The sequence below is a fragment of the Mycetomoellerius zeteki genome, unplaced genomic scaffold, assembly GCF_001594055.1.
Source record: "Mycetomoellerius zeteki isolate Tzet28-1 unplaced genomic scaffold, Tzet1.0 scaffold83, whole genome shotgun sequence".
Lineage (NCBI taxonomy): Eukaryota > Metazoa > Arthropoda > Insecta > Hymenoptera > Formicidae > Mycetomoellerius > Mycetomoellerius zeteki.
The window spans coordinates 399,310-417,358 of record NW_017257862.1 but is presented as its reverse complement, the minus strand read 5'-3'; the positions used below and the strand labels follow the sequence as shown (position 1 = coordinate 417,358).

At 34.0% G+C, this 18,049-nt stretch overlaps 4 protein-coding genes across 7 annotated transcripts; 3 read left to right on the top strand and 1 right to left on the bottom strand.

The window, feature by feature from the left end:
* Positions 1–402: 402 nt before the first annotated feature.
* LOC108730066 (uncharacterized) lies at positions 403–1,085 on the top strand. The gene is made up of 2 exons (XM_018459555.1): positions 403–799; positions 872–1,085. Exons 1-2 carry the CDS (start codon positions 628–630, stop codon positions 1,033–1,035), a joined length of 336 nt encoding a protein of 111 aa, XP_018315057.1. The 5' UTR covers positions 403–627; the 3' UTR covers positions 1,036–1,085.
* A 26-nt stretch (positions 1,086–1,111) lies between these two features.
* LOC108730065 (protein salvador homolog 1) lies at positions 1,112–7,425 on the bottom strand. Of its 3 annotated transcripts, XM_018459553.1 has the most exons (9): positions 7,346–7,409; positions 7,079–7,170; positions 6,819–6,922; positions 5,646–5,722; positions 3,534–3,661; positions 3,123–3,353; positions 1,861–2,085; positions 1,479–1,784; positions 1,112–1,377 (listed from the first exon to the last, which is right to left on the bottom strand). In XM_018459553.1, the coding sequence occupies exons 3-9, from the start codon at positions 6,907–6,909 to the stop codon at positions 1,275–1,277; spliced, it is 1,161 nt and encodes a 386-aa protein (XP_018315055.1). In that variant the 5' UTR covers positions 6,910–6,922; positions 7,079–7,170; positions 7,346–7,409; the 3' UTR covers positions 1,112–1,274. The 3 variants fall into 3 exon arrangements, with proteins under 3 accessions (XP_018315055.1, XP_018315054.1, XP_018315056.1); XM_018459552.1 differs by having other exon boundaries at positions 7,079–7,425; XM_018459554.1 differs by lacking the exons at positions 5,646–5,722; positions 7,079–7,170; positions 7,346–7,409 and having other exon boundaries at positions 6,819–6,894.
* Positions 7,426–7,963: 538 nt separating this feature from the next.
* On the top strand, positions 7,964–11,943 carry Srp54 (splicing regulatory protein 54). Its single transcript, XM_018459489.1, has 3 exons — positions 7,964–8,473; positions 10,135–10,915; positions 11,430–11,943. Exons 1-3 carry the CDS (start codon positions 8,152–8,154, stop codon positions 11,815–11,817), a joined length of 1,491 nt encoding a protein of 496 aa, XP_018314991.1. The 5' UTR covers positions 7,964–8,151; the 3' UTR covers positions 11,818–11,943.
* Positions 11,944–13,741: 1,798 nt separating this feature from the next.
* LOC108730061 (protein abrupt) lies at positions 13,742–16,070 on the top strand. 2 transcript variants are annotated; one of them, XM_018459547.1, is made up of 4 exons: positions 13,742–13,781; positions 14,638–14,838; positions 14,908–15,490; positions 15,623–16,070. In XM_018459547.1, exons 2-4 carry the CDS (start codon positions 14,644–14,646, stop codon positions 15,904–15,906), a joined length of 1,062 nt encoding a protein of 353 aa, XP_018315049.1. In that variant the 5' UTR covers positions 13,742–13,781; positions 14,638–14,643; the 3' UTR covers positions 15,907–16,070. The 2 variants fall into 2 exon arrangements, with proteins under 2 accessions (XP_018315049.1, XP_018315048.1); XM_018459546.1 differs by lacking the exon at positions 13,742–13,781 and having other exon boundaries at positions 14,631–14,838.
* The last annotated feature ends 1,979 nt before the right edge of the window (positions 16,071–18,049 follow it).

Below are 18,049 nucleotides of genomic sequence, written 5' to 3'. Positions count from 1 at the left end.
CAGAAAACAGAATTCCGATGAATTTTGCTTCGTATTATCGGAATCCTGTTTTCTGATTGGATGCAGAGTGTCGTACGACGAAACTCGGATGCAGTGTGAATCCAGCATTAGGAAGCCGAACGAGAATGGCTCCATCTGGTGATTAAGAAAAGTTAAAAAGGCTTAAGGCCGTTGTGAAGAGTTTTGAAAGGCTTAAGGCCGTTGCGAATTGTACGAGGAGGTCTATAGCTGGTTCTACATTAGTCGCATCGCAGCATCGTAAGCATATCGCAAACATTGCGGTCCAATCAGAGTCGAGTTAGCTTGTCGTTGATTGGACCGCAACGCTTGCGACACGCTTGCGACGCTGCGATGCGATCAATGTAGAACCAGCTTCAGAGTATGAGATTTCCCCCCAACTAAAGAAATCTTAATTTTCCATTTACATTCGATTTGAGACCTTTACTCCCCGAGGAGGTTATTCATTGGATCAAATTGACCCATTATTTTCTGCGTGGTAGTGTGACTCTATATTTGAGTCGGAAAACCGTCGAAAAACAATCAAGGGGAAATCAGAAGAAAAAGAAGAAGACCTTAGTATATGTTTTGGCCCTGTATGGGCTTTACGCTCGCGCATAAACCTAAAAAATGTTTAAAAAGTTGTTGGAACGATGGTTCATGAAAAACAAATTAAAAAATAAACATGAACCTTTAAGACGAAGACTGGCGATAATTTATGCTATCGTGGGATGGAATATGTTTGGCGTTATGTTTTATACAATTATAAAACGTAAAATCCCAGAAGACTCTACAGAACGAAGTAATCTTTTTTTATCGACTTTTGATTTTGATATTTTGTTCGAGAGGATGACGGAACATTTATTTTTCGCAGGAATATCTTATGGACTTTTAACAGGTACATCTAATAATATGCATGTATATCAAGTAACAGGACTGACACTCACCAATGATTTTGATGGTACATGCCAGAACGAGATTACTCAGGTAGAAAAAGAAAATGAGAAAAATGAAAAAGCAATTGCTAACGAAATTTAGGTAATACAATTAATAATTATTATTTTTCAAAAACCATCCTTGTATAGTGCTGCACAATAATATGTATTATAAAAAGAGATAAATTTTTTTTTAGGTATTACACTATATACACATTTGTAAAATACAGAGTTATTGATCATTTTTATTATAACTTTTTATTATAAAGCTTCCAGGAAACTTTTCCTCAATCAATCAAAAGAGAAACAATATATAACGATTGATTGTTTAGTAGACTTCTCTCAGGGAAGAGATCTTCGTAAAGCAATAGCACCAACGTTAGAATTGCCAGATTCTGGATTCAATTCTTTCAGTCTTTGTTCCATCTCGCATAGTAATGCCGATCTAGAGGCAAAAATATACAAAATACAAAATGTAAGGATAAGATTGTACATGTATTGAAGATAATGTAGATCGTCATTGTTTTGACGAATCTTATTTCTCACCTATATTCCTCATAACGCATTACAACTTCCTCCAATTCCTGCTTGTACAGCCTGGTGAGCATAGCATTGAAACAGTCCAATTCGGGCAAACGAAACAATTCCCAACGCAGCTTGCGATCTAAAGCTATCGAGGCCCTACTGTACACGTACAGCCAGTGTGGTATTTCCTCATTCAGATATGGATTGGCTGGCACCAAAACACTGTGAGAGTGAAAGTGAGTATGCCGTGGTGGTGATACGACCCGTACAGCTTGCATCTCATGCGGGTAACACGGATGTTCGTACTGAGCTTGGCGCGTGATGTGGCTGAGAAAGAAAGACAAGATATTTTCGTTCTGATATATATCGATGGCCTATCGAATCCTCTTCAAAGTTCACTCACTTGACATAATAAACGCCATATTCAGGAGACTCAATTCTCTCCCATCCTGTGGGTAGACCCTCTTTTTCGAGTGGATGTGACCAATGCGTGGTCTTAGTGTTATGATCGATATAGTACTTTCGACCACGGAGTGTGAAATCAACTGACCATCCAGGCGGCAAAGGCAACTCGTCCTGCTGTTGCTCACTCCGAGAACTCGATCTTTCCGAATAGCATCTACTATAGCTTTAACCGAAAATCAAAACTTGAAACACTATGTTTTCAACAAACATAAGATAAGCAATAATTTTCATATTAAATCTTTTTATATTAAATAATTTTTATGTTCGTAATTATAGAATGAAAAAATTATATCAGTTTCAACGATACAGTTTTAACATTATTTAACAGAGATGCTACAAATTTATAACGTATTCGGCCCGAGCAGGTTTGGATCAACCTGGGTTGAATTAATGATGTAAAATTGTTCAATACGATTGGTTCTTGCTTTTGATTCCTTATAGATCTAAATGTATAAACCAATCATATTGAAGAATTTTACAATAGTTGCAAAGCTGCTTTCTTTGCTGAATGCACAGCCATTGAAATCATGGAAAAAAATTTGTACATTATTCACAGAACACACTTCGGAGAAATGGACACTGCAGAAAAAATCAAGCAGGTTTTATTGAATTTTTAATTTGATCAAACATTAATATTTTTTCATTTTATATCTATAAAGAAAATTATCCAATTATGAATTTATCCATTTAATTTACATTATCTATAGAAGAATCATTATCTGGAGCATCATTACCTTATTATATCAAATTAAAAAATAAAACCCAAGTGAAGCTATTTTTATTATTTACTTAACCCCAATAAAACCTAAGTGGTACTATTTTTATTATTAGTTCTTTTATAACGACTTAATTCTTTTTTATGCAGAATGATTAGAACAATCATATTAAAAATCACATTATTATAATCCAATTTAAAGTGTTTTACAGCATCTCTCATTATTCCGTTTACAGCATCTCTCATTATTCCGTTTTATTCAAATTATCTTTATTTACAAATGCAAGAAAAATCAACGTGTGATTTCTCGCTTATGACGTCACGATTCAATATGAGTAAAGCAAGTACTCAGGAGTCTTAACAGGATGTGCAAAAACATCACCTATGTGTATTGCAATTTAAAGCTACAATAATTTAAAGCAATTCGTAGTATAAAAAATAGACATATATAAAAATAAGGAAACTATCGGAAATCGTTCTCATACCTAGCATTGTGACGATAAATGGAATGATTATAATCTTCATAACCATCAACGTCGAAAGGCATGTAAGGCATCTGTGGTGTCTGGACCCTATCCAGATGGTATTCGGATCCAGCATATTGATTGATATAAGTATGTGACATTGCGGATGATAGTTCGGCATGATACATGGGTGTTGCTGTCCTCGAAAACATGCCATCATTCATTCCAGTATTAACAGATAGGCCGGCAAATCTTTTATAAAAATAAAAGCATAAAATTGGAGGAATGTTATGACGTTCCCTGGTAAAGTTTATTTTGTTTTCTCTTAATTATTTCATAGTTTTATTTTGTATAAAATATTGTTGTTTAACAGAGTATAATTATAAAGTATCATTATGTAAAACCATATTAAACATAAAATTTACTATTAACCTTTGAGTCAAGTCAGGAACAGAATTGTTTGGTGTATATTTTCCCTCATGGCTGCCCAGACCAACGGCGCTGTTCGTAGTTTTCATATTTCCGAACTTTTGCACCATACTAGGTTGCGGAGAAATGGACTATGACACGAGAGAAGCATCGATAAAAATCAACATCTTCAGATGTCTTCTTATATGTTTCAATGATTCTTGACCAGCTGCTTGGAAATTGTGAGATATATTGTATATAACTTTTTCTTAGTTCGTCGATAAAAAATTGATAGATGTGTGTGGTGTTCTAATGGATAATATTTTGAGACTTTGAGAAATACCTATTGTAGAAAAAAATTACACAAATTACAAATCTATATTGCAGGATTAGTAAATTATTTTTTTTATTGAATCTGTTTTTAAAATCAGAATTTATGTTTTGTACAAGGATATACGCATATATTATTATCTTATATAATAAGGATTGGGAATAAAATGTGACTTGTAACATTACCCTTAAAGTTACTTTTTTCAATTTAGATCAATGAAAATAAATCTTAAATAAATTAAAGAGAAATTCTATAGGATTATTAACTCATACATAATATAAAAAGCATAAAAGCCAACGCAAGTTCTCAGCGCGGATCTAACAATTAAAACTTTGTTTATTTCTAATTGTACAATGTGATCTTTGATATAATATAAATATAAACGTTTCAATCTTTATTAGGTCATCCTTAGTACACAGAATTACCGTTGAGTGCATGAAATTGCATTAAAAATTATGCCACTAGGCACATAATTATCTAAACATAATATTCTTTTTCCATTATAAGAAATCAAACAGTTACGCCAATAATCCGTAATTTTATAGATGCTTATTAGCATCACAAATTATTAAATTGCTTATCAGTTTAATAAATAAGTGATATTACTACACAGAGAGAAAAGTATTTGGTATTTGTAATAATGAATGAAACTATAATTGCATGGTTAAAAAATTATGGTTAGAGAGAATAAATATTTTTTTGTGGACTTGTACAATTTCCAGTTCAAATTAACTGTGCGATGATTATTTGTCACTCTTGAAACAATTCAACAGTCCTAAATCGAAGCTGGAATATTACAAATTAAATTGATTCACAGAGAAAAATATTTGATTGGATTAACTGGAATTCTGATGAAAAATGAACGATCCAGAATTTTGGTTAAATCTACTAGAAATCTAGTTGAGATAACCAACATTCAGAATTTTTTGATCAAATTTACTAGAATTCTAATAGATTTAATCAGAATTTTATTAAACTTAACCAGAATTCTGGATCGTTCATTTTCCATCAAAATTCCAGTTAAATTCGATCAAATATTTTTCTTCGTGTTGTCAATTTAATATTAGTGCTGCAAATAAGGATCTTAGAAAGCTATTATTGATTTGATGCTAATAAAAAAACTATAAATAATTTATTGCGAAAAATATTACCCCACCCAGATTTTCTGTACTATAAAATTTATTGTGAAAAATATTACTTCAGCCGGATTGTTTCAAAATTAAAAATTTAATTAACTGGTAATTTGTAAAACTGGATATGTATAAATTCATTCTGAAATATCATGTAGGAAGCTCAAGCTTGGATTGAAAAAGTATTTCCCTCGTGTTTTCACATATCGATTTAGTGTCATTATTGTTTATTGCTTTTATTAATATTAAACAAAAATATTTCAAAATTTTTTTGATTAATTTTGTTTTAACATTAAAAAAGTAACGATTACGGTAACTAGTTATTTTTTAAAAAATAATTTTCCAATTCCTATCATATGACATCATATAACATCACTATAACAATTTATTGATCAACAAAAAAATTTTTTAGCAACAGGCTGCAACAATCTCTTGGGAATATATGGCAATAGCAAAAAGATCTGTGCTTATACTGACAGTGATAAAAAAATTACTTTTGGAAATAAAATAAGAAATAATATTATAATTTAATACTGGTAAATCTCAACAATATTTATTTGCCAGGACGAGTAAATCTTCAATTTTATTTTTATTTTTTTTATGGATTCATATTAAAAAGAACATTACATAATGTAATATAGTATGTGATACATTTATGTACAATACAATTTTTACCGTAGAACTCGGCATCATTGGATGATTGTTACGCCGTCTAGGTTTTTTGTTCGGCTCTGTTGTCCACACATTGATAACTAAATATAAGTAACATGAGTTGTATAATCGATATTTTTTTTGCAAAGTATAATAATAATGTTAGTTAGAGTATGAGTGATATGTAAGAAATGAAAGAGTGAAAGACTTTATATTCAAAAAAAGGGAAATACATTTAATTAATCAACTGTTTTATCAAAAATTTATGATCACATAAATTTTTTGTATTAATTGTGAATGTCGAATATAATTTATGCTCCCGAAAGATGTATATGACAATGAAAAACTCTTTACATTTCCTATTATAATTAAATTGAGTACAAGGTAATAGGTGATAAATTCATAATTGACAACAAAAATGTGTGGCACATGAAAAAAACGTCTTTCCTAATTTAATTTGAGCTTAAAACTTCCTCTTTTACACTCAATGATTTTATATCATCTCTCATAGTAAAAGACTTACATTTGTCGTCGATCTTTATACATAAAATCACATTTGTTTTACAACTTAAACAAGAAACGGCAAGAGTAATAAGGAATACTTTTGCAAAACCAAATATTTATGTAAGCTTGTTCCTTTGTCGTTTTGCTGTATGTACTTCACTAAAAAATTTTCTCACGCTTTTGTCCAACTCTAAATATGCATTTAATACTATTTTCAGTGAAAGTATACTAACACAGTTATAAAAAATCAAGTTGCAAACATCTGAGTACTATAATCCAGGTAGCAAAGTTTGTCATTTTGACGTAAAATTCAAGTCATGTTTGTACAAATAAAGTCAAGTGACCAAAAAGTGACCATAGCTTTTATTAGACGTCATTTCGTGACGTCAGTATGTCACTTCGTGACGTCATTTTTGTAACGTCATTCCGTGACGTCATATCGACGTCATAAGTCGCCAGTTGGGCGTATAATGGTCAGTAAACGACCAAGCTATAACGTCAAAATGACGGCTCACCAATGACGTCAATCTTCTGCGATATTGGAACATCAATTTGACTTCATTTAAACGTCAGTAATGGTCAGTAAAGGCCCAAAATATGATGTCAAAATGACAAACTTTGCTACCTGGGAAAGAAGGAACATATAGCGAGAATGAAAGAAGAGAACAAAAAGTAAATTCTTGAAATACATACTTGGCATCTCGGGTGGCGTTTCTTTCTTCACATATCTGCCAATTACTCCCTCTTTGATCGTCCTCAGATCCTTATTCTTTCTTGACAACATGTTGCGAGTCGGTCTTGTCGACAAAGTCACGCGAGAAATATTAAATCGGAGCGAGAAGTGATTAGAATCGTGTGTGTAGCTCGGTCAAGTGTAAACGTCGTACGTGTAAACAACATCAAACAACTTAACCTATTAAGTTATGGGTAATAGTTCAATTGAGCTTCCTCACCTCCAGTTTTGACAAAATTATGCTCATTCGACGTATTTTTGTATGAAGCAACCAAATCTTGCGAATTCTTTAGATAAAACTACCGCTCTGCCCTGCGAATCGAGATATTAATCCGTTACAGTTCGCGATTATTTAGGTTAGGAAATCTGTCATAGCCACGCCAACAGCTAACCCCGGACTTTAATAAAAACAAATTGATAGAGAACGATAAGATTTCTATCAATTTGTATCGTTTTCTATAAATTTATATCATTTTCTAGTGACAACCTCACACAAGCATCATGATTGATCGGATATAATGGGTGCATTTAGGGTACGTTCGGGGAAACGCTATCAACGCTACCAACGCAAACACGCTACTACTGGCTACGTTTACACCGTGCATTTAGGCCGCGGCCTATACAATAGATGTCCTTGTTTATCCTGTATATTAAACAAAGACACTTATCGTATCGTAGATCGTGGACTAAGGGTGGAATCACACGGTGCGGAAAAAGACTGCGGAATAGAGAATGCGTCATTGAAGCAACCAATCAACGCTATTCAGCGCTATTCGGAATAGCGCTGATTGGTTGCTTCAATGACGCATTCTCTATTCCGCAGTCTTTTTCCGCACCGTGTGATTTCACCCTTATGGTGCGATCTCATGATGCGGAATTGACGCTATGAGGAATTGGCGGAACGCTCGTTATTGGTTTAGAAAAGACATAACGGTGGAGCGCAATTGACGGAATGCTTGCGATTGGACGGACATCGTTCGGCCAATTCCGCATTGCGTATACGTTTCGCAGCATAGGACCGCGCCATTAGTCTACGCGCTACACGCGTATCTCGGAACGCATCCTATGTTTGTTGCCCCAACAACGCCAATTGAGTAATTGAGGAGATATAAAGGGTTCGAGTGTAAGGTGTTTCTCACAGGAGACAAAAGCAATTTTTTTGGAATAGTCTTTTGTTTCAGGATAGTAAAATATTCGTAGTGTTACAAAAAAAAAAAAAATGATGAAGTTTAGCCTCTCGCATTAAACGTAACCTCTATAGCCTCGTTCACGTACGAGATTGCGGTGGACGGAATGGCGGTTGGCTCAACGAAGGTGGTTCAAGTGACAAACATTGCGCCCCAGGCCACCAAGGACCAGATGCAGACACTTTTCGGGTATCTAGGCAAAATCGAAGACATCAGGTTATATCCAACGATTAGGGATGTCGCCGTGCCTGTGCAGTCGCGCATATGCTACATCAAGTTTCATGACCAGGGTTGCGTCGCTGTGGCACAGCACATGACCAATACTGTTTTTATCGATCGTGCATTGATAGTGATCCCATATCAAAATGGAGATATTCCAGATGAGCAGCGTGCCTTGGAGCTAACCAACAATGGCACAGTTGTACCAGGTAAGAATATGGTATATACTCGGTATATAATAGATATAGTAATAGTCAGGCCTATCCAACACTTTGCTTGTGAGCCGAACGCTTCTACCTCTCTGCCGTCTCTGTAGAGCAAAACGGAACGAAAATGACAAGGGATAGCTGCCAGGATTCAGATCTGTTCAAGTGTCGTAGAATGAAGCAGCCGTGGAGCCCATTTTTTAATTTGTAATTATAGTAGCTGTTTTTTATTTTGTTTATCCTTATATGTGATGCTCAAAAATTACAATATAATTTAATCAAACGTTTAGACATTTAATCTGGTCATCATCAGTTGTTATGAAAATCATTGATGATGATTACATATTCGATTACTGCATCAATAGGTCTGTTCGCGTTGCTTCCACTTTTGGCATTCGGCATCTTCGCTTTCTCTCTTTTCAAGGCTAAATATATATCTATCTCATTTTAAGTGCAAAAATATTTGGGGATTTCATGCAACGCGAACAGACCTAATATCTCACACATACATATGGTATAAATTTAATAAATTTTTGTATAACGATAACGTTTTAATTAGACATCTAAGTCCAATTCTACAAATTCCATATTGTTTCTTTGCACTGTAAACTACTAGTCTGTGGACTACTATTTAAGTATAGACTGTACAGCTTTTAAACATATTCTACAATGTAAGAGTAGTTGTAAATGGTTTTAGTTGTGAGAATTGTCTAATCACAATCGAATATTCTTCTCTATTTGGTTGTGATTGATAAATTTTTGAAACAGACCACTTACAACAGTTACAACTATGCTTATGCAATTGTAGAATAGGCTTTATATGAAGCAAATGTTGTCACGATGTGACAGTTCTAGAGTATCATATTGGATTAAGAAATGATAAAGAGGATCTCAATTTCAAACTTTTTTTGTCGTTCTTGACATGAGCTTCACCTCACAGGTATTAATGCATATACTTTAATCCTAAAAAAGGACTTTTGAATCTATAAAAGAGGAACACACACACACACTCTCACACACACACACACACACACACACACACACATTCATTATAACTAATTGTCTTTAGAATCCCCTTAAAATAAAAATTTACAAATAGGGGAGACTGAGGCTAAGTGGACATCAGAATCCACTAAACTGGGATTTGAATTTTGAATGGCAAAAATATATCTTATGACAACGAAGTTTGGTTAGTTTAGGTGCCGCGTTGTTATGTTTAGGTAGTCAAACGTATTTTCGATAGTCAAAACTAATTTTTGAGATTTTATTTTCCGAATTACATCATTTTTTGTGTATATAGATGAAATGAAATTGCAAACACAAAATTTTTTTATTGCCATCTTGTAGTCTTATAATCACTCTATAAAACATATAAACTAATAATCATTTGACTAAAATCGTTTATTTTGTTATTGAAAGTTGCAGTTGAAAAAAAGGAGCCCACTTAGTTCCGGTCTCCCCTAACTATTTTGTACTTAATTTTTTAAAAACTTTCTTGCTCTTTACTTAGTACTTAGTACTTTGAATTGCGAATTTTGAACCTATAAATTTACACCTTGTATGTATGTAAATTTAAAAAAAGAAATCATTCTTTTTCTTAATTTCCAAGAAACGCTTTCCTTTTTTTTTTAGCATAGATTCTTATCTTTTTTTTATTCTTTCAGGCCTTTATCCGTCAGAACCAAAGTTACCACCGAACGTTGTGAATGCTATTGAAGGTATTCCTCCAAATCATGTGATTACCACGATGGATCCCAAGCTAGAGGCAAATAGCCTACCGTCCTATCCACACCTACCAGGTCATCTGGACAGCAGACGTATCGAAGAGATCCGTCGGACACTTGTAGTGGCGAATTTGGATACATCGGTGAGCCCTGAGCAATTACTGGACTTCTTCAGCAACAACAACATAGAGATCAAGTACCTGCGTATGTGCAGTAGGGACTCAGATGCCGAGCATTATGCACTGGTGGAGCTGTCTGAACAAGCAGCTGTGATTGCGGCGTTGTTGTTGAATGGGAAGCAGCTGGCAGAACAATCGATCAAGCTATACCACTCAACGCAGGCGATTGCCAAACCAGAGGCAAAGAGCAACGAAGCTGCACAAAAAGAAATTGAAGAAGCAATGTCGCGAGTAAAGGAGGCACATAATCTCATCTCTGCGGCAATTGACCCGATGATCGGTATGCTTTCCAAGGATAAGCGAAGCAGAAGTGGCTCGCGTAGCCGTAAGTCTCGTTCGCGTTCCCGTGGACGTAGCCGACGCTCGAGATCACGTAAGCGTTCGCGATCGCGCCACCGACGCTCGCGATCTCGTCATCGGCGTCGATCGCGCTCGCGCTCCAAACGATCTCGATCGAAGGATCGCAGGCGCAACTCTCCATCGAGACGACGCAGCAGCTCACGTAGTCGCCACCGTTCGCGTAGCAGGTCGAGGAGGTCGAGGTATATAACTAAACAATCTTCTGTTCTTCGCCAACTCTGTCATATTATATTCACACATATTGAATTCTGCTTATATTTAGTGTATAGCGAATTCGTCACTTGCGCTACATTAGATCAGTGCATACTAAAAGCTGCTATACATGAAATTCGCAAAATTAAATGTAAAAATATATGAATATTTTATACGATTAACTATCTATTAATGATATTGTCTCACGTTATATTTAACAAAATATACATGTATCATTTTTTTGTTAAAGTTTATTATATTGTATTACTGCATTGAGATATTTTATATAAAGTAGCTTTTAATATATACTGATCCAGCATAGTGCAAGTGATGGAATTCAGCATTACAAATTCTAGAAAAATATTAAGTATATTGTAGAAAAATGTTTCAGTATGGAAAAAAGGAATTCAAGATGCGAATGAAATCTCCGTCTTTAAAGAGATCAGTATATATTTCTAATATATATATATTAATACATGTATTAACTTGTTTATCTCGTCAAAGGTCACGTCGATCACCATCTAGGTCAAAAGAGCGGAAGAAGAGATCACCGCGTCGTCGCAGTCGGTCACGTTCACGAAGCAAGGGCTCTACATCCAGGTCTAGACGGTCGCGTTCAAAATCTAAGTCCAGATCGTCCAAATCCAAGTATTCCTTGGACAAGACCAAAGATAAAGATCGAGAAAGGCGCAGCAAAGATAAGTCAGATAATGGTAAGAGAAGCGATAGCGATCGGGAGAGGCCCGAGAAAGAGAGCAGTAGAAGTGAGAAGAAATCTAATAAAGAGAAGCGATCGAGTGACAAGTCGGATTCTAAACAATCGGACGACAAGAGTAGATCCGCATCGGAGAACAACGATAGCAAGGAGAAAACAATGGATTCGGAAAATTAGACAAGGAAAATTAGACAACCATTCATCACTGATACAGTTTTCCAAGTATCGTGACACTCGACAAGCTGTCTTTATCGCAATGTATTGATACAATGACAAATATATGGATATACAGCATTCTTTCGAAGAGGCAATTCGTATATATTGATGATCGAAATGTATCAATGGTCGCGTTCAGCAGACTCAACTGTTGCGGAGCAGATCCGTGAGCGCTCGCTGCTATTGGATAATCTAGAAGAATACACCAATAGCAGCGAACGCTCATAGATCTGCTCTGCAACAGTTGAGTCTGCTGAACGCGATCATAGATTCAGTTTGCTTTTACAAACTTTGATCTTCATCTTTTTTGAAATCGGTGATAGTTTGATCTCCTCACCCTCATTTTCCTTTTTGTTGCATATTTTTATTTTAAGCGCGTTCTTAGATGACTTAGAAAAACAATGCTTCGTTCAAAACAACTTGACCAAGAGAATCTTTAATCGTCGATATATATTCTATTAAGTTAAACGGTTTGTGAAGAAAAAAAAAAGAAAGATGAATGTTGTGCAAAAAAATTAAGCAGAAAAGAACAGACCATATATTTCGATATCTATTGTAATCGATTATAGGAATTTAATGTGCCTGATAATTTAACACGTTCTGTATTACGTGCTTTGACTAAGGGTGCGTTCCGAGTGACGCATGAAACGCATGATGCATCATTTATCCTTGCTGTTCACCAAATAAAGAATAAAACGATACATCATGCGCTTCATGCGCAACTCGGAACGCACCCTAAATACACATGAACTACTAGTCCCTCATTTTTGCTATAGGAAATGCATACTCTCGGTGTCACCGAACTGATTGGCTAAAGATTGTTAGGCCGGAATCAGACTATGCATTGAAGATTGAGACTGAAGAATGAAAAATTCAAATTTGACCAATCTAAATGAAAGGAGCTAAAATTTCTTTGTCCTTATTGGTCAAATTTCAATCTTCAACGCGTAGTCTGATTCCGGCCTTAGGGTGCCGTCACAGCGTTCAATGTAGGTGCTCAGTGAGCAATCGTGCTTCTGGATGCACCCATTGGGTGCATTCAGTACTACAACTGCTCACTGAGTGCTCGCTAGACGCTGCTTTGTCAACGGCGGCTCGTAGGGGGTCAGAGTGGGGAGAGCCACTAGCGTTTTGACGCTGCGTGAAATCGCACCTTTATTGTAGCAAGTTCATTAGGGTACAATTTCATGTAGCGAAGCTTCACTGGCGAAAACCCCCCACTCCGCCGATTCGTGCGAAAATGCTTAGCTAGCGAAGCTTCACTCAAAGTTCAACACTGTCCAACTATGTGCAAAGCAACGCTGACTCTGGCTATGATTCACTTGATTGGCCAAATAATTCGAAGCATCTTTTAATTGATCAATTTTTTGGATTGTCTGTTCAACGCTCCTTTATTCATGGCGAGTGGGAGTAACTTTGCCAGCGAAGCTTCGCTGCATGAAATTGTACCTTTAAGGTACCTTTTCATGCTGACGTTCGACGCTCATTTTCGGCGTCAAAATAAATCGCGACGAATGTTAAGCGTCAATTTTGATCACGTAACCTATTTGCCTAATTTACATCGTGCACTTGATACGGATACTAACTAGTGACTTTCTATTGAATTATCTTTCGGCGAAATTGAATTTCGGCAATCTTTCAATCTTCAATGCCTAGTCTGATTCCAGCCTTAAACTGTCAATATATGTTAATATCGGAAGATAAAAACTCGATACAAAATATCGAGAATCAAATTCAAAAGTATCGATATTTTAAGATATCGATACTGCCCCATTTAAGATATCGCCCATCCCTACCGTTTGGCCATTTGAACGATTTGTGACATTAAAAACGATAACCAAAGCACATATACAATTATTAAACGAAAAAGTAACAAAAATAAAGAAAATAATACGTTATTTTTTTATATCTGCTAAAATCTTAAGGTAATTTTGAGTTTCCTTTATTTATTTCAAACTGTAATTATCCGTTTTTATTACAAAGATATTAAAAATATATATTGTATTCTTAAACTTTACAATACTATGCTCAGTTCAGTGCCTCATTCCTACTATTGTGGGTCACTGAAACTTGTTCATGTTTTCACCTATTTAAAATAGTTCAAAAATTCCCTCAAGTTGATTCTACAATGAGTTGATAGTCGGAAATCTTAAGTCTTAACCAGTTTTAACCTAAGAAGGTGACTACGATTTTTCGCATCTACTAGTTGTTAGTTGTACAGCGAGTCGTTTAACTCGACTCATAGGAAGGAATAAAGTCGAATTTGGTTAGTCTTAAGAAAATCGGTAGATTTAATTGTATGTACAAGTTGGCTGTTGGTCAACTTCACCGATAAGACTTCGGACTACGAACTCATTATAGAATCAGCTTCAAAATTCACAAATATACATTTAACTTTATAGAATAAACGTTTATACTTAATTTGAAAAATAACAAAATATAATGTGTTATAATTATCGAAAGACTCGTAAGTTGGCAAAAAGTAAAGAATCACTTAGTCACTAGTGACCCATGATAGGGTATGGGTTAAGTGTGATTAGGTTGTATGTATAATCGTTAATTTAATATTAAATTGTCAGTACTTAATATTAAATTAATTGTTGAAAAACTAAAGAATTTAATATTTTGTTTAATAATTCCTTTCAATACAATTAAGAACATGGCATTTTTGTAAACATTTACGTTTTATCTTTTTTAAATTATATGTGTTTAATGAATTAGATTGTAAGAAATCCTTTTCATGCTTATTTAAAGGACTTTTAAAAGTTAATTCTTTTATAGAGAAACATGGCTACGAAATTATCATCAAAAGAATTTTCTTTGAGATGGAATGACTTTTGCAACAACTTGACTTCAGGCTTTCTTTCTCATTTGAATGAGAACAATTTGGTTGATGTAACAATCGCTGTAGAGGGACAATTGTTAGCTGCCCACAAGCTAGTTCTGTCTGTATGCAGTCCTTACTTCAAAAATATATTCAAGGTACGATTTCATTGTTAACGATATCCTGTAAATAAAATTGTACTTAAATAACACCAAGTTATTTTGCAGGAGAATCCTTGTCAACATCCAGTGATAATACTGAAAGATGTAAAGCACACAGAAGTAATATCTCTGCTCAAGTTCATATATCAAGGAGAGGTGAATATAAAACAGGATGAACTGTCTACTTTCCTAAAAGTTGCGCAGATGCTGCAAATAAAAGGATTAGAAGGTGGCGAGGGACACATCATACCATTGTTAAATGATTATGTCAATGTGTCAGATCCGCATGATTTGAAGGATGTAACTGCTTTATCTGATGTTCTATGCGAGCAAGAAGGCAAGAACAAAACTCCAGATGAATCTGTACACTCTCGCAGGATAGCTAACAGGAATACTAAAACGAGAAAGAAACAGGTGGTCAAGGACAATTATAATTCGATCAAAAAGTTAAAAAATGAATCAAATGTTGATAGCAAGGACGATATTTGTCTCTTGTCAGATAATGATGAAAAATCAGATAATGTGAATGATTCCAATTATGAAAAGGATATCAGATGTAACAAGACTAGTAAGGCTATTGATAATAGTGAAAAAATAATTGAGTTGTCTAATGAACAAAATTTGGAAGGAACATCATTACTACAGTCAGGTATTTTATTATATTATTCATAAACATAATGAAATATTAATTTACTGATTGCAAGATATTTATATTAAATTAATTGTTTGATTGTTGTGTGAAATGAATCTTGATTAAAAAAAAGTTGACATAAATTTGCAGATGTAGAACCAGTGATCTACAGACTATCTGCCAGAGGTAGACCACAGTTGGTCCATGAAGGATACGTGTATAACATGACCTCTCGTTCTAAAGTATATAATAGCTCACACTACCGTTGTGCAGAGCAGCATCGCGGTTGCCGCGGTAAATGCTCTGTGATCGCTGAGAGATTCATGCCAACGGGAGTGCACGAACACAATCATCCACCGAGTTATCAATCAGAATACAATTACCGGAAAAAGAAGGGTTTAGACACTGAAATCGGAGAAAGACTGGTCCAATGATGCATTTAAAAACATATTTAAATCAAGATAAGTTTAGTCTTCGTTTGTGCATGTGTGTGTGTGTGCTACGTTTGATTGTGCATGCACGCACAACATCAATATCTAGCAAACAGATAACATGTTTAGTCGGAAAGAGATAAATTTTTATTTCAATCTGGATAAAAATGCTATTTTTTTATATATATATATATATATACAGGGTGGACACTAAGTATTTTGAAAGATTTTAAAAGATTCCTCACACAAATCAAGATGAAAACTTCATATGATCATATGATCAACTTATTATATATATCAGAAACAACTTATTTTATCAAAATAATCGGAATGGTTTTCGAAATATTTTTTGGAAAAAATAAACTTTTTCTTTCAACTTTGATGCTATATCTTTGAAACTAAGCCGTTTCGGACATATTTCGTCGAAAATTTCGTCGTGAATTTGTAGAAGGAATTACTCCTTCAAATCTTTTAGAATACTTAGTATCTATCCTGTATATAATTGTCGCTATACATATAATTGGCTCTATAATACAGTAATCAAACAAAAACATTTTTAATAAAATCTATAATTAGAAATATAAGTTTAGATACTTTCAGTCTAAGTCCATGCTCAAGATTTGCAATTCTGGGTACTGGCTAAGGTACTTCCCTAACCATTCATTACAGATCTTCAGAATGATAACGCCATAACAAGAAAACATACGAAAATTCTTACAAAATATATTAAAATAGAAAGATTTTCAATAAAATAATATTTACATTTAATAAAGGGTATAGTCCATTTTTTAATGCTATAAATGCTTCGAAGTATTTGATTGATCAGAAGAAAGAATTTTATTAATCAAAGAATGCTTTACAGCATTTATAGCATCAAGTGGCCCGTAGCAAGAGTACACTTGTAAAATATATCGAAAATTGTCTTTTCTCGGAATAGAATAAAATCATTGATCTCCATTTGAGCTGTCACATGCTTTGTTTTGTTTTCCGATTAGGAATAATTTTAAATATGCCGATATTTATTGATTACCGAAAGAAAAATTCTCGATATATTTTACATTTTATGTAAAATGATTGCAAATATTGCTCTATTAAAAAATACATTTTATTATATAGTTTTCCAAAAATTTTCTTTACATATTTTTCTCTGTAGACCTATTCTGTAATTTCTGAATGGCAGTTCGATATCGTTTTACTGTCATTGCGTAGCTTTTTTAGTATGTATATCTGCGTAACGACATCCCTAAGTAATGAAATTGCTGTTATGAAGTTTCAGAATAGGCTAAAAAAAAGTATAGAAATCGGCTCTTCTTTTACAAAAGTAAATTTAAAAAACAACGGCCAGAAAGGAGCAAATAATAGATGTAATATAAATAATAATTTTTAATAGTTCATCATATTATATATTGTATTTAAGGCTCTTGAGTAATCACCACAACCATATTGAATCGTGACATCAGAAGCGAGAAATAACACGTTAATTTATGTTGCATACCATTTGTAAATAAAGACAATTTGGATAAAACAAAATGATGAGATTGCTTTAAAACATTTGTAAAAATTGACGAAAACTATGCTTATCCCCCCTGACAGTCAGTAAATAATCGTAAAAAGTGATAAAAGGCACATGAAGAAGTGCTTTTATTCAATGCAAACGCGTAGCTTATTTTCACTTACACATGCCTTTTATTACTTTTTATGATTATTTACCGACTGTCAGAGGGAATAAGCATAGTTTTCGTCGATTTTTACAAATGTTTTAAAGCAATCTCATCATTTTGTTTTATCCAAATTGTCTTTATTTACAAATGGCATGCAACATAAATTAACATGTCATTTCTCGCTTCTGACGTCACGATTCAATATGGCTGTGGTGACCTTAACTAATATATGAAAAAACGTTTTTGTGACCTTTACTTGGTCTCTATCAATTCTAGCAAATGATAACAAATTAAAATTTAAATCTTGACACAAATAATTCTAATACAAATAATTACACGTAATATTCTAATGAATAAAAATAATGCAGAAGATTAAACAAAAAATACAATAACAAGAGACCATGTCATATGCTAAACAATTTCAAATATATATAAAGTAAAAAATAATAAGTCGATAAAATTAATCACGATAAAAATTCGTCGGT

Excerpts from the sequence above, each read along its gene's own strand:
- LOC108730066 (XM_018459555.1), top strand. The coding sequence starts at position 628 with ATGTTTAAAAAGTTGTTGGAACGATGGTTCATGAAAAACAAATTAAAA. Across the intron at positions 800-871 it reads AGAAGACTCTACAGAACGAA|GAATATCTTATGGACTTTTA; the intron begins GTAATCTTTTTT and ends TATTTTTCGCAG.
- Srp54 (XM_018459489.1), top strand. The coding sequence starts at position 8,152 with ATGGCGGTTGGCTCAACGAAGGTGGTTCAAGTGACAAACATTGCGCCC. Across the intron at positions 8,474-10,134 it reads CAATGGCACAGTTGTACCAG|GCCTTTATCCGTCAGAACCA; the intron begins GTAAGAATATGG and ends TTATTCTTTCAG. Across the intron at positions 10,916-11,429 it reads AGCAGGTCGAGGAGGTCGAG|GTCACGTCGATCACCATCTA; the intron begins GTATATAACTAA and ends ATCTCGTCAAAG.
- LOC108730065 (XM_018459552.1), bottom strand. The coding sequence starts at position 6,909 with ATGTTGTCAAGAAAGAATAAGGATCTGAGGACGATCAAAGAGGGAGTA. Across the intron at positions 3,354-3,533 it reads GTTCCTGACTTGACTCAAAG|ATTTGCCGGCCTATCTGTTA; the intron begins GTTAATAGTAAA and ends TTTTTATAAAAG. Across the intron at positions 1,378-1,478 it reads ATGCGTTATGAGGAATATAG|ATCGGCATTACTATGCGAGA; the intron begins GTGAGAAATAAG and ends TTTTGCCTCTAG.
- LOC108730061 (XM_018459547.1), top strand. The coding sequence starts at position 14,644 with ATGGCTACGAAATTATCATCAAAAGAATTTTCTTTGAGATGGAATGAC. Across the intron at positions 14,839-14,907 it reads ACTTCAAAAATATATTCAAG|GAGAATCCTTGTCAACATCC; the intron begins GTACGATTTCAT and ends GTTATTTTGCAG. Across the intron at positions 15,491-15,622 it reads AACATCATTACTACAGTCAG|ATGTAGAACCAGTGATCTAC; the intron begins GTATTTTATTAT and ends ATAAATTTGCAG.